Source organism: Mesoplodon densirostris, chromosome 6, assembly GCF_025265405.1.
Source record: "Mesoplodon densirostris isolate mMesDen1 chromosome 6, mMesDen1 primary haplotype, whole genome shotgun sequence".
In the NCBI taxonomy this organism is placed as follows: Eukaryota; Metazoa; Chordata; class Mammalia; order Artiodactyla; family Ziphiidae; genus Mesoplodon; species Mesoplodon densirostris.
In genome coordinates this window covers 22,804,719-22,816,955 of record NC_082666.1, presented here as the reverse complement: position 1 = coordinate 22,816,955, position 12,237 = coordinate 22,804,719, and the positions used below count along the sequence as shown (strand labels likewise).

The window sequence follows — 12,237 nt, the reverse complement described above, 5'->3', positions numbered from 1 at the left end:
CCCAACCGGATGCTGATTAAGTTAGAGGTGGTTCCTGGGCTGATGTTAGGAAACACGGGCAGACGTACCGGGACCAGTTGCTCCCCTCTCCCTGCCGTGGCTCTCAGTTTTTCCATCTGCAAAATGGCACAGGGGTTGGTCAAGAAGAGCTCTGCGAGCCCTTGACCCCAGATGGAGGGGAGTATTATGGCCTCCAGAGAGTTCCTGCTTCTCTAGCAGGGCCATGCCTTTCATTCACTTAAATGTTTGTAGGCCCCTGCCATTCCAGCCTTGGGGTACAAAGACTTGATCCTGGAGCTTAGACTCTGTGCAAAAAGGAGCTGCCGTGGAGGGCTATGGTTGCTGGGTCAGAAGAGGGAGGGGATGCGGGGTGGGGGGCAGGGCAGGGGAAGGCCTCTTGAAATCACCATGTAAGTGTGGTCAGTTCTGTCAACCCCACTTTTCTGTCTGATCTCAGCTCTCATGCGGAGTCACCTGCAGCTCGGGGGGCATTCAGGACTCTGGGAGGTAAACCTTGGGGCACCTGCTGTGCTGCAGCAATGCCGCGTGTGAAGAGACATGAGCCAAGCTTGTCACAAGCCAGATGCCCAATCCAAAGCCAGGGAGGTGCTGAGCGGAGGGCGGGGGCAGGGGGCCTGCTGTCGAGCAGCTGCCTTGTGCTCTGTAAGGGTCTGGAAGACAAGCAGAGCCTGTGAAATGAGGCAGCCTCTGGGCGCTGGCTGGACAGTCTTTGAGTGACTGGCACTAGAAGGGCTGTTCTTTCATATGGGGGACCATTTATAGGCTCATAAATGGTCGCTGCCTTGGATTCTCTGGGGGCCATTGGTCAGAGATGGTCCCTCCTCTTGGGCCACCTGCTAGCGGTGCTGGAGCTCAAAGCCGTCTACTTGTGTCCTGCTGGCAGCACCCCACTGGGCCCTAGGGGAGGCTCCTGGGCCCCAGCCTGGCTCTGCGGGGTCAGGGGCTGGTCCTCCACACCACTGGACCTCTTCTGGCCTTCCCGGTCCTCAGGGTCCACATCCAGAAGAGGGCAAGGTTCTGTCTTCTCTCCCTCCCTCATCCCAAGGCCACCTGATTTCCCACCCATTTCCCAGGATGGCTGACAGCAGGGGCATCCCTTTCTTTTAGGGGCAACTGCCAGTTCCGCCCACCAGGGTAGGGTCTCGTCCTCAGAGCTCAGCAGGTAGTCCCTGAACAGTCCCATCTCCCAGGGTCTGGATTGTTGGTCTTGTGCATGAGCACCTTGGTACATACATGTGACTGGCAATGTTTGAAGAGCTGTAGCCCCGCTCTTTCCCTGAGCGGCAAACCTCAGTGGCACTTCCCTTACAGAGTTCTACCACTTTGGGGTTTTCTTCCACACGGCCTGGAACACAGACCACTTGGCTGCTGCATGCATTCACACATTTATTCATGAAGACCTACTATAGGTGCTAAGCCCTGTGGTGGAGGCAGGTGTTCTGGGTGCTGAACAAGGTGTCGCCCCTGCCCTCAGGAGCTGACAGCCTGCAACGAGGTGGACATGTGCCCACTGGATGTCTGCCCCCGAGGGCTGAGGCCGTAACCTCCATGTCCTAGAGTCCAGAACAGCAGTGTCTGGTGTCAGGAGGTGCTTCCTTCACCATCACTGAATGAATGACAAGCTCTAGGCCCAAAGAGGAAAAGTTCAGTGAGGACCAGATACGGGTCTGAGGCAGGCAGAGCCCCGCCCACTGTCGAGGAAGAGGAGGAGGGAGGCAGTTGAGCTGGTCTTTGAAGGCGGGTGGTGTTGGGCCGTGTGCAGAGGGCACAGCAGAAGAAAAGGTGTGGGATGGAGAAGTCCAAGCCCTGCTTGGGAAGTAGAGGGCAAGGGGAGCTGGTCAGAGCTCCAGTTTCCCAGGGCTGTGCCAGAGCCATCCCTGCTTCCCGCTGGAGCCTGGGTGGCTGGAGGGGTGGGTAAACGTGTGTGTGTGTGTGTGTGTGTGCGCGCGTGTGCACGCGTGCATGCATATGGACTGGGGGCACATTGGTGTTAAGCATCCAGACGTGACAAATGTGCAGATGTCCAGGGAGCTGTGGACATGAGCAGCTGGCCGTGGAGATGCTCACCCTGTGATTTGTTGCTTTGATTCCTCAGGCCGCGACTTGGCGAGCACGACCCTCCCCGGGTACCCTCCGCATGTCCCCCCCGCCGGACAGGGCAGCTACTCAGCGCCAACACTGACAGGGATGGTGCCTGGTGAGTTTGCACTGTCTGCGTCTCTGTAGCAGGTGACGTTTGGGGTTCCGGGGGGCATCCCCGCAAACAGCCCAGATGACCTCTCTGCTTCTGAGAAGTGGACCTGAATAAATGAGGCAGAGGTCTGCACCCTCGGGCTCTTTCTCTGCAGCTGGGTTGGCAGTGGGGCTGGACCAGCCAGCGGCAGCATCTGGGAGGACATCAGAGAGAGGGGGGCCCTTGACTGTCGCTCAAACACCCCTCACTGGCTACACAGGGAGCCTGAACGTGGAGGGGGACGGGATCTGGCTGAAGGTCAGAGAGGGGCTGGGACGTGCCTAAGTCACCCACCAAGTAGGAGGCAGAGCCACGACTAGAAGCCATGACCCAGCGTGAACCACCCTTAGACCAGGCAGGAGGACCCCCGCTCTGGAGCCTCCTCCACACTGCAGGGGCAGTGTCCCCCCACCCATGGACTGGGGAGTCTGCAGGCCAAGGGGACGTGCCCATCTGGTGCCCATACGCCTCCTTCTAGCCCACCCAGGGGTCCTGCCCAAACAGCCCTAAACCTCTTCCAGCCTCCTCCCAGCCCACGTCACAGACGTGTGCACCCCAGGGCCTGAGGACCGACTCTTCTTGGTGTGGACAGAGCTTGGGCGTGAAGGCTGGGCGTCCACACCTGTGTTCGAGGCCGGGGTGAGGATGAGTGGGCCGGGCATGGGAAAGGAAGCTAGGCAGACCAGAGCTCGGGCGGGCTTTCCCCACGCAGCCAGAGCCCGGCACAGGCGCCAAGGAGTCCCAGAATTCTGAATTCGCTCCTGGCCTTCCAGGTTATTACAAAGGTGTATTTAACAAGGTAGGAGGACAGAGCATATTTCATTTAACGGCTTGTTAGCTTGATTTATGACTTAAATATGAGACATATGGAAAATGGCCTCTGTGTGTACTCTTGCCCTGGGCCTTGCCAACGCTGGGGAGGCCTGCCGGGTTCACGCCTGCAGTCTTTGCCTTTTCTGCCACCAGGATGGGCCATGGCAGAGCACAGGGAGACACCATGCTCAGGGCAAGTGGAGGCGGTGGGACACACGCCCTCCTGCCCCTCACTCCACCCCCACTCATCTCTCATCCCTCAGCAAGTTAGGGCAGCCTTAGGAGATGGATCCTGCCTATCCAGTAACGGCCCCTCCCATCTCTGGGGCCCTTTGTCAAGTGCAGAGTGCTTGCCCAGGAGCCCTTTGGTGTTACAACCTTGTGAGGTGGGCAGGGTCCCAAGGGTCAGAAGGAGACTGAGACTCAGAGAAGTTAGGGAACTGCCCAAGGCTGCAGAGCTTGGTGGTGGGAGACCTTGAATCTGGGTCTTCTGCCCTCCAGTTCAGCACTGCTGTGTCCTCTGCCATCGTGTACGTTCAGTCTGTCAATGCACGCTTTCAGTGATAGCAGGCGGGGAAGCGGCAGCCCCGGGCCCTGTCCCGAGAGCACATTGGCAGGTGAAGCAGACGCCACCCGGCTGGCCCTGCTGGCTCCCTGCTGCCAACCCCAAAGAGGCCGAGTTCAGAGGAGCAGCTGAACTTTCCCGAGATTATCCAGACAGAGCCTGCCCTCCAGCCCCTGGGATTCTTCCAGCTCTAATTACCAGGCTCAGGATACAAACGGCTGGGGGCCTGGCAGAGCCCCCAGCGGGAACCGATGCCCATTAACAGTGGCAGCAGGAATCACAGGCCTGCACAAGGGTACAGTCTAACCAAACCTGCCAGCAGCAGCTGGACAGGGGCAGCCACAGGGCCAGCCGGGTGGTGGGGTCCCCTGGGACTTTGCAGAGAGGGAGGGCGCACAGTGAGGAGGAAGGAAGACAAGCATTTTGGCAGGGGAGCCCCACGTCTCCCTCCTCCCCTTTTTCCTTCTCTTTCTGATTTCTCTTCTCATGTAGCTCAGCACTCCTTCAGTGCCAGACCCCCGGCATCAGGGCTGGGACTCCATGCTCAGCAGGCAGGTCCTCAGTTCCTGTTCCTCAATGTCCAAACCAGCATCACATCTCTGGGACTCTGTCTCCAAAATGATTTCCAAACTCATTCTTGGAAGGCTTCATGGGGCAGTGCTGGCCTGCATGCATGGTCTTTGCTGGAACTGCCCAGAGTTGGCCCATGGCAGAGACGGCCCACCTTTCAGCAGAGCAGGTCCCGGGCCTGTCACTCAGGCATCACCATAGTCTGGCCTCAACTTGCCTTTCTGGCCAACTCTCCCAGCCCGTCCCCCTCCCTGACCGCTCGCTGGTCCCCAGCAGGCCTCTCAGACCGGTCCGTATCCCTCCTTATTCTGTGTCTCTGGCTTAGACCACCTCCTGCCTCAGCCCGTTGGGATCCAGCTTCACCCTCCAGGGCTGAGCATAAACATCACCACCCCTGATGCCTCTGGTGAGGCCCTGCTCTGGGGACAATGCTTTACATTTGTTTGTTATGCCACGTGGACCAATTAGCTTTGCTATCAGGAGGTGAGCTTACTGAGGCCAGGCCTCTGCCTTAGTTGTCCTCTGCACCCCTCATAGCCCATAACACGGAATAGGTACTCTTTTGTGAGTGTTGGCTGAGGGCGGGAGGGAGGGAAAATTAACATCGACCTGCATATGAGTTTCCTGTGGCTGCTTTAACAAACCAGCACAAACTCGGTGGCTTAAAACAATAGAGAAATTTCTCTCACAGTCCTGGAGCCCAGAAGGCTGAAATCGGTATCACTGGGCCAAAATCAAGGTGTGGGCAGGGCTGTACTCGCTCTGGAGGCCCCAGGGAAAGACCTGTTCCTTTCCTCTGCTACCTTCTTGCGGCTCCTGGCGTTCCTTGGCTTGTGGCTGCATCATTCCAATCTGCAACTCTCTGCCCCATCTTCACATCACTTCTCTCTCTCTCTCTCTCTGTGTGTGTGTGTGTGTGTGTGTGTGTGTGTATATGTATGTATCAAGTCTCCCTCAAGCTCTCTCTTGTAAGGATACATGTGACTGTATTTAGGGCCCACCCAGATAATGTGGGGTAATCTTCCCATTTCAAGATCCTTGACTTAATCACATCTACAAGGACCCCTTCCCCCACTTTTTTTGGTCATATACGTAATGAGCCCTGGTTCTAGGGATTAGAATGTGGATATACCACAACCTGTGTCAGGGTTTCAACTTTGTAGTTGTTCAGATTTCTGATTCATAACCCCTGGGGCTTCTGGATCTGGGAGGTATTCATTCATTTGTGACCGCAGGCGATACCATTTCTAGACCCCCAAGGGCATGTTGGCAGCATTTGAAGAAACAAGCTGAGCAAGGTTTTAGGCGAATCGTTTATCCTGTTTTTGTATCGCTGAGGCTGTTACACAGTGATGGTCTGTTTCGCTATATGGAACAGTCCTCCCTCCTCGCCTGGCAGTGAGTCCCGAGGGAAACTGAAATCTTCTGAGCTGTTTTTCCTACACTAGGTTTTGGGAAACATTTGGCTGCCCCCGCTTCCATTTATAAAGGAGGCTTCCGTGGATAAGGTCTGCTTTTAGGACAAGTTGAGGGATCATGTCCAGGGAACACGTGGGCAGTTGAACTTCGGGGCCTGGAAAAATAGTACATTTTTCCATACTGCCAGCTCGGTGGCTTGGCCTCTTGTTTATTTCGAATTTGACTCCGCCATCAGGGGTTGTCTGCCCTTTCTGGTTCCAGTGTTTTCACACCCGCAAAACAGGGCTACTTGGTTTTCTCTAGCGTTGGTAGATTCAGTTCCTGTGGCTCTGCCAACCCCGCGTAGCCCTTTGCTTCGTCGATTAAAGCAAGTGCGGCACGTCACGTCAGCTCAGAGTGGAGACAGTTTTCAGGTTTTATCTTCAGCAAATGCCAAAAGTTTTGCACCAAAGATTCCATAGTGTCTTGAGCAGTATAGCTAGTTGATTCCCGCCCGAAGCTATTTGCACAACCTAACGGATATTGACGTGGCATTTGAAACTCTTAAAAATTCTAGGCTGGGGGAAAGAAAGGGGCGTTCACTGCCCTTTGGCGTCAGTGAGTCTAAGAAGCAAAGTAACCAACTGTCTTTGAGATGGGCGCCCCCATGTATCCTTTACTGGACGCCTCTTTGGGGGTTTCAGGCCAGAGTGCCAGGAAATCCTGTCGTGTTTGCCTTCCCTGGGCTGCAGCAGACAAGCAGCTGTTTGATGGGAGGCCCTAGAAGGAGGCTGGCAGGTTTCTCTGCCCTGGGCACCCTACTTGCCATGGATTGGTGTACTTCACTTCTAGATGCCATTCAGTTAAATTGCTCAATCAACTGATGGCTTTCTTGAAGAAGTGGGAGGTGAGGGTGAGGGTGGAGCAGACCCTGAGGCCAGTGAGGCCGTCTGGGCAGGCACAGGGCCCTGGATTCCAGCGGGAGGAATGGCGACACCTGCTCCCCTCACACGGGCAGTTTCCTCTGCTTAGCACGCTCAGCCCCCTCTGCTGCTGCCGCTGCCGCTGACGACTGGCCCAGCCTGCCTGGCTCCCTCTCACCCCTGCAGTTTCACCTCCTCAGAGGGGCCTTCCCCATCACCAAATATGTGTTAGTTTCCTCTTGCTTCTGTGATGAGTTACCACAAACTAGTGACTTAAAACAATGATAATTTCTCATCTTACGGTTCTGGAGGTCGGGAATCCAAAATGGGTCTCCCTGGGCTGAAGTCCAGGTGTGCCTTCTGGAGGCCCCAGGGGAGAATTGTTTCCTTGCCTTTCCCAGCCTGTAGATACCCTGCATTCCTTGCTTTGGGGCCCCACGTTGGGCTGAGTCTTGATCGGGCCTCCATAGTCCAGGTTTGCTCTCTCGTGGCCCCCTCTTCCCATTAGAAAGACCCTTGTTGTTTTATTGAACTCACCTGCTTAATCCAGGATAATCTCCATATCTTCAGGTCAGCTACTTAGCAACCTGAATTCCCCCTTTGCCATACAACCTGACACGATCCTGGGTTCCAGGGATTAGGACGTAGACATCTTTGGGGGATGGCGGTGTTACTCTGCCCACCACACCGTCTGAACCAGAACCCCATCACACCCCTCTCAAAGCATCCTGTTCTTTTCATTTGTGATACTAAGCGCAATGGAAGGGAATTAATTAGCGGTTTACTCCTTCCTCATCCAGTTTCCTCTTAGGTCTATACAGTACAGAAGGGTTAGACAGTACATAAGGTTCTGTCTGTTCTGTTCGCTGCTGTGTCCCTGGTTCCTGGCAGAGTGCCTGGCCCATAGTAGCACTCAGGCAACAGTAGATGAGATACAAAAGGTGGTGGAGAGGGGTGGTGGTGGTGATGAGGGCTGGGCTGCCAGGGAGAGCTCAGCCCAGTGCTGGAACACTGCAGCCAAGGAGGCTGGGCTGCCCGAGGGCCCGCACTGGCAGCCACGTGGTGAAGCAGGGAGACTGAGTGGTTAAGAGCATGGGCTCTGGAGCCAGACTGCCTGGTTTTGAGTCACCGTCCTGCTTCTTACTAGCTGTGTGACTTGGGGCAAGTTACATAACTTCTCTAGACCCTAGTTTCCTCCTCATCTATAAAATGGGAATGATGATGATAATAAGAATGAGATGTACATGTAAATGATGTACAGTTGGCTCTCTGTATCTGTGGGTTCTGCATCCATGGGTTCAACCAACCATGGATAGAAAATACTTGGGAAAAAATTCCAGAAAGTTCCACAAAGCAAAACTTGAGTAGTGTCAGCAACTATTTACATAGCACTTATATTGGATTAGGTGTTACAAGTAATCAAGAGATGATTTAAAGTATACAGGAGGATGTGTGTAGGTTATATGCATATATTACATCATTTTATAGAACAAACTTGAGCATCTGTGGATTTTGGTATCCGAGGGGGTCCTGGAACCAATCCCTGGCAGATACTGAGGGACGGCTGTAATAAATGTAAAAACTCTTAGAACTTTGCCTGGCACATATTAAGTGCAGTGTAAGCATTAATTATTATTATTATTCATGATTGCTGTCATTTATTCAGGGGTCTGAGCTGGGTGCGGTGGTAAGGGGAGAAGCCTAGCGGGCAGGCCTAAAGCCGGCATCAGGTCAAGAGCTCTCCAGCAGCGGCCACAGCCCATGGGGCCCTTGGATCAACGGGAGATCCAGTTAGAGGAGAATCCAGTCACAAACAAGAGCATTGCCAAGCAGGAGTAGGGCAGACTCTGGGTGCCAGGCCTGGAGAAAACAGAGAGGCACCTGGGGTTGGTCCCGTTGAGAAAGGTGTCCTGGTAAAGAGGGCCATGAGCTGGGCTGTAACCGGAGTATCCATGGCCGTCTGAAGAAGAGGGTGGGGCAGGGGGCTAAGAGTGGGTCCCGCTGGCGACTGGAGGGGGTTCACGTGGGCGGGAGCATGACCCAGCCAGCCCAGCTGGGTAAGTGGGGTTGACAGGAAGGGGAGATGGTTGAGGAGGAGGCCGGGGGCCAACAAGGTTAGGGTCTGAGCTCGTCAACTTTAGAGACCAAGCAGGCATCCCGGTGAGGTGCTCTGCAGACAGGTGGTGAAGCAGATCAGAAGCCCAGGGGCAAAGTCTGCCCAGAGAGAGACGCGGAATTGTCCCAAGAGAAGTAGGGGTCCTGTGGAAGGAGTGTGGCTTCAGCACTGATTAGCTGTGGGACTATGCATGAGCTCTGTGACCTCTCTGAGCTACCCTGCCTGCTGTTTTTGAGGATCATCTGAAATGAAGGTTTGCAGTTACTGAGGCACCAGCTGTGTGAGGTAGGAAGGGTACTGAGGTCTGGAGGGGAGGAGAGGAGGGCTTCTTTTGCCTGTCTGTAGCAAGCCCCTCCCTGACTGAGCATTGCTCGCTCTGTGAAAGGCCTGCAGGCTTGAGGGGTGGGGGGCCCAGCACCAGGCGGGGAGGCAGAAGCTTGGATTCTGGCCGAGCTCAGCCAGGGCCTCACGGTGTGGTCTGACATGCCATTTCCACTCAGCCTGTAGAGCAGGGGTACAATACACTCTGCACAGTTCCATAGGCATGGCCGGGACCCATAGATGGGAGTCAGAGGGACACCTTCTTCAGCCTTTGTATAGAGACCCTTCTCCAAAATTAGAACTGAAGGTATGGGAATGGGCAGGCTTGGGAGGGCCCAGCAGAAGCCAGTGAGGACTTGGCAGAGGGGCTGGAGCATCAGGTAGGAGACTGGATCAGTGCTTTGTCCCCAAGTGCCTCCCCTGGCCCAAGCATCAGAGTGTTTGCTTAGGGGATGAATGGCCTTTGTTTTTAGGTCTTACTTCCCCCTGACCAGGGCTTCTGCTGGTCCTGTGGCCTGGGCACTTTCCAAGCTCCCTCCACACCTTTCCAAGCCTGCCCTGGGCTCGGGGTGCACACCTGTTGCTCATTCCTGACTCTTTGCTGCCCTCTAGTGGCCTCCATTCACTCTGCCACACCAAGAACGTAGACCCCAAGGAATGACAGGCACAGCTAGGATGAAATGGCAGGTGGCCATTCATTTGTCCATTCATTCATTCTCAGACAGTTCCTGAGAGACACTGGGTGCCCGTTCTGGGCTAGGTGTGGTGTTACAGACACAGCCTCTGCCCTCAGGGAGCTCACAGTCCAGTTGGGGAGACAGATATAAAAAAATCATCCCTACATGCTGTGTTTAGAGCTAAAATCTAGGAATGTGCTGAGGAAATGAAGGAGAGAGACTGCTAGGTCTGCCGGGGCAATGGGGTGGAGTGGGAGAAATCAGGGAAGGCTTCCCTGAAAAGGTCATTTGAGCTGAACATTGAAGGGTGAGTTTGTCTGTCTGAGAAGTTGGAGGGGCATTGCTGGGTGAGGGACTATGTGTAAGAAGACCCAGAGCCTTAACCCCTGGAAAACTCTGTGGCATGAAGTGCTGCAAACAGCAGCCTTGACAGATGGCAGGCTTGGCCCAGGAAGATCGGGACGTGAGTCAGAGGCAAGGCTGCTGTGCCTTCGTAGAATGGAGAACGAGGGGTTTGGAGTGGCCTGATCTGGACAGTGCACGTGACTAAAGCCCTATGTGAACACTGCATTGAAGTGATGCTGGGACTGGGGAGAAACTCCACATGGGCTTTATGGGTGCTTTACCACATTGGGGAAGAAAAGATTTGCAAAAGCAAAGGCTCAGAGGTGGAAAGCACGCTGGGGCATGAAGGTCCTTCTGGAACTTAGGAGGCTTGGGTTTTGATTCCAGCTGCCAGACACTCACAGTGTGACCTTGGGATGTGGTCTTGGGACTTCTTGCTTTCTCTTAAAACAGGAGGCAGGGGGTGAGAAGATTGAATTAGATGCTCCGTAGGGGGCTTTCTGGTCTTGCCACACAAGGGCTTCTAAATCTGTGATGTCCCTGCCTGCTGGTATCACCCCTCAGCTGAACGGAAGCACTCCCGAGCCTTGCCACCTCTGTTTGACGTGGGCAGCAATTTCCCTTCCAGTTTCCATTCAGCTCTGGGGCTGGGACATGCTAACGCAATGGCCCTGGGCTATCATATGTAATTGGGTAATCACTTCCAAGGAGTGGAGCTGAAGGAAGGGTGCCTCAGAATATGCTAATCCCATACACCCATAGCTGTGTCCCCTAACACTGCTGTGACAGGCGAGGACGGCCTTCAGGGCGTCCCACATGGGATGGGTTCTTACAGACTTTGGAGTCTAGAACCTCAGGGCAAGAGAGGCAGCAAAGATGATCATGATTTGTTCCCTCATCTAAGCAGAGCGTCCCTTTGGGGAGCACAGAGGTGGGAGGCAGGGCACCTCAGCCTTTTCTCACACACGTCAGGCCCATGGCAAGGACAGGCTGCCCAGGAAGTGGCCACAACTGGAGGAGCTCGAGGCGGGCACTGAGGACACCTTCACCTCTTCTAGGCTACTCTGGGTCCCACCCTCTTGTTAGTTTCCCCATGTCTGCTCCATCCATTCATCCATCCGTCCATCCATCCATCCATCCATCCATCCATTCCACCCTCCACCACATCCTTCCTTTCCTCTTCCCTCCCTCCCTTCCTTCCTTCCAACATTTATTGACCATCTACATGTGTCGGTATAGCCTAGGGATATGAGGGGGAGAGCCATGCCCTTGTCCATGGGACATGGACATGAAAAGTTCTCAGTCTATAGTGCATACAGGCAAGTCAGTAGGGCCTATGGGGACAGGGGTGGCAACAGGTAACCCTAGGGACTCTGGGAGCACAGAGGAGGGGGATCCAGCCTAGAATGGGGATGTCAGGCATAGAAGGCTCCGGAATTTCCCCAAAGAGGGGTTTGTTGGGGGGCGGTGGGCATGTCTGAAGCAGCTTTTGCATAGAGTTTTGCTAAAATTGAGCAGACACCATTGTCCACATCAAAGATTGGGGAGACCAGGGGCAGAGCTAAAGCTTCCCAGTGGTGCCGCCCTGGGTCAGGGGAGGAATCTAGGAAGAGGCAATTCTCAGGCTTGATGTTGATGGAGCAGCATGTTCGCTGGTGGGAGGTGGAGTGAGGAGGGGGAAATGAATGCTTCAGTCTGGGGCAGGGATAGTGAATATAAAGGTTCTGAGGCATGCTCAGCTTCTGTACATGCTGGAGTCCTTCCAAAAACCAAACCGAATCTACTGGGGTCATCTTTGTTCTCCTACCTTTGATCCACTGGAATCTGCAGCCCTTGTCTCTAAAACTTCATCAGCTGTCAGCCCTCAGCTGAGCAGACTGCCACCACTAAGCCTGTGGGTCACTCCACCTGGGACACTTCTCTCCTGAGAACTTCTGGCAGCCCCCAGAGCTTTCAGGGGCAGAGAGAGCAGTGGGGCTTGGCTCCTGCCCTCCAAAAGGAAAATGCTTTGGAATAAAGCCAAATTGCCTCCGTCCATAAGTTAATTCCACCAACAACCTGGCCTCAACCCACATGGTGCTTTATAGTCTATAAGGGAGGCATGCCTGTCACCCCCAGTGTCAATTTGAAAGCACCATTTTAAAAAAAAAATTATTTATTTATTTTTGGCTGTGTTGGGTCTTCGTTGCTGCACGCGGGCTTTCTCTAGTTGCGGCGAGGGGCTTCTCATTGTGGTGGCTTCTCTTGTTGCAGAG

The 12,237-nt window shown here is 54.5% G+C and overlaps 1 protein-coding gene across 1 annotated transcript in view; it reads left to right on the top strand.

The window, feature by feature from the left end:
* Window positions 1-12,237, top strand: part of PAX5 (paired box 5) — a 178,952-nt gene that overhangs the window by 134,165 nt on the left and 32,550 nt on the right. The window contains exon 8 of the mRNA XM_060100888.1: window positions 2,117-2,218. Within this exon, the coding sequence (XP_059956871.1) occupies window positions 2,117-2,218 (102 nt within the window). The remainder of the gene's footprint in view (window positions 1-2,116; window positions 2,219-12,237) is intronic.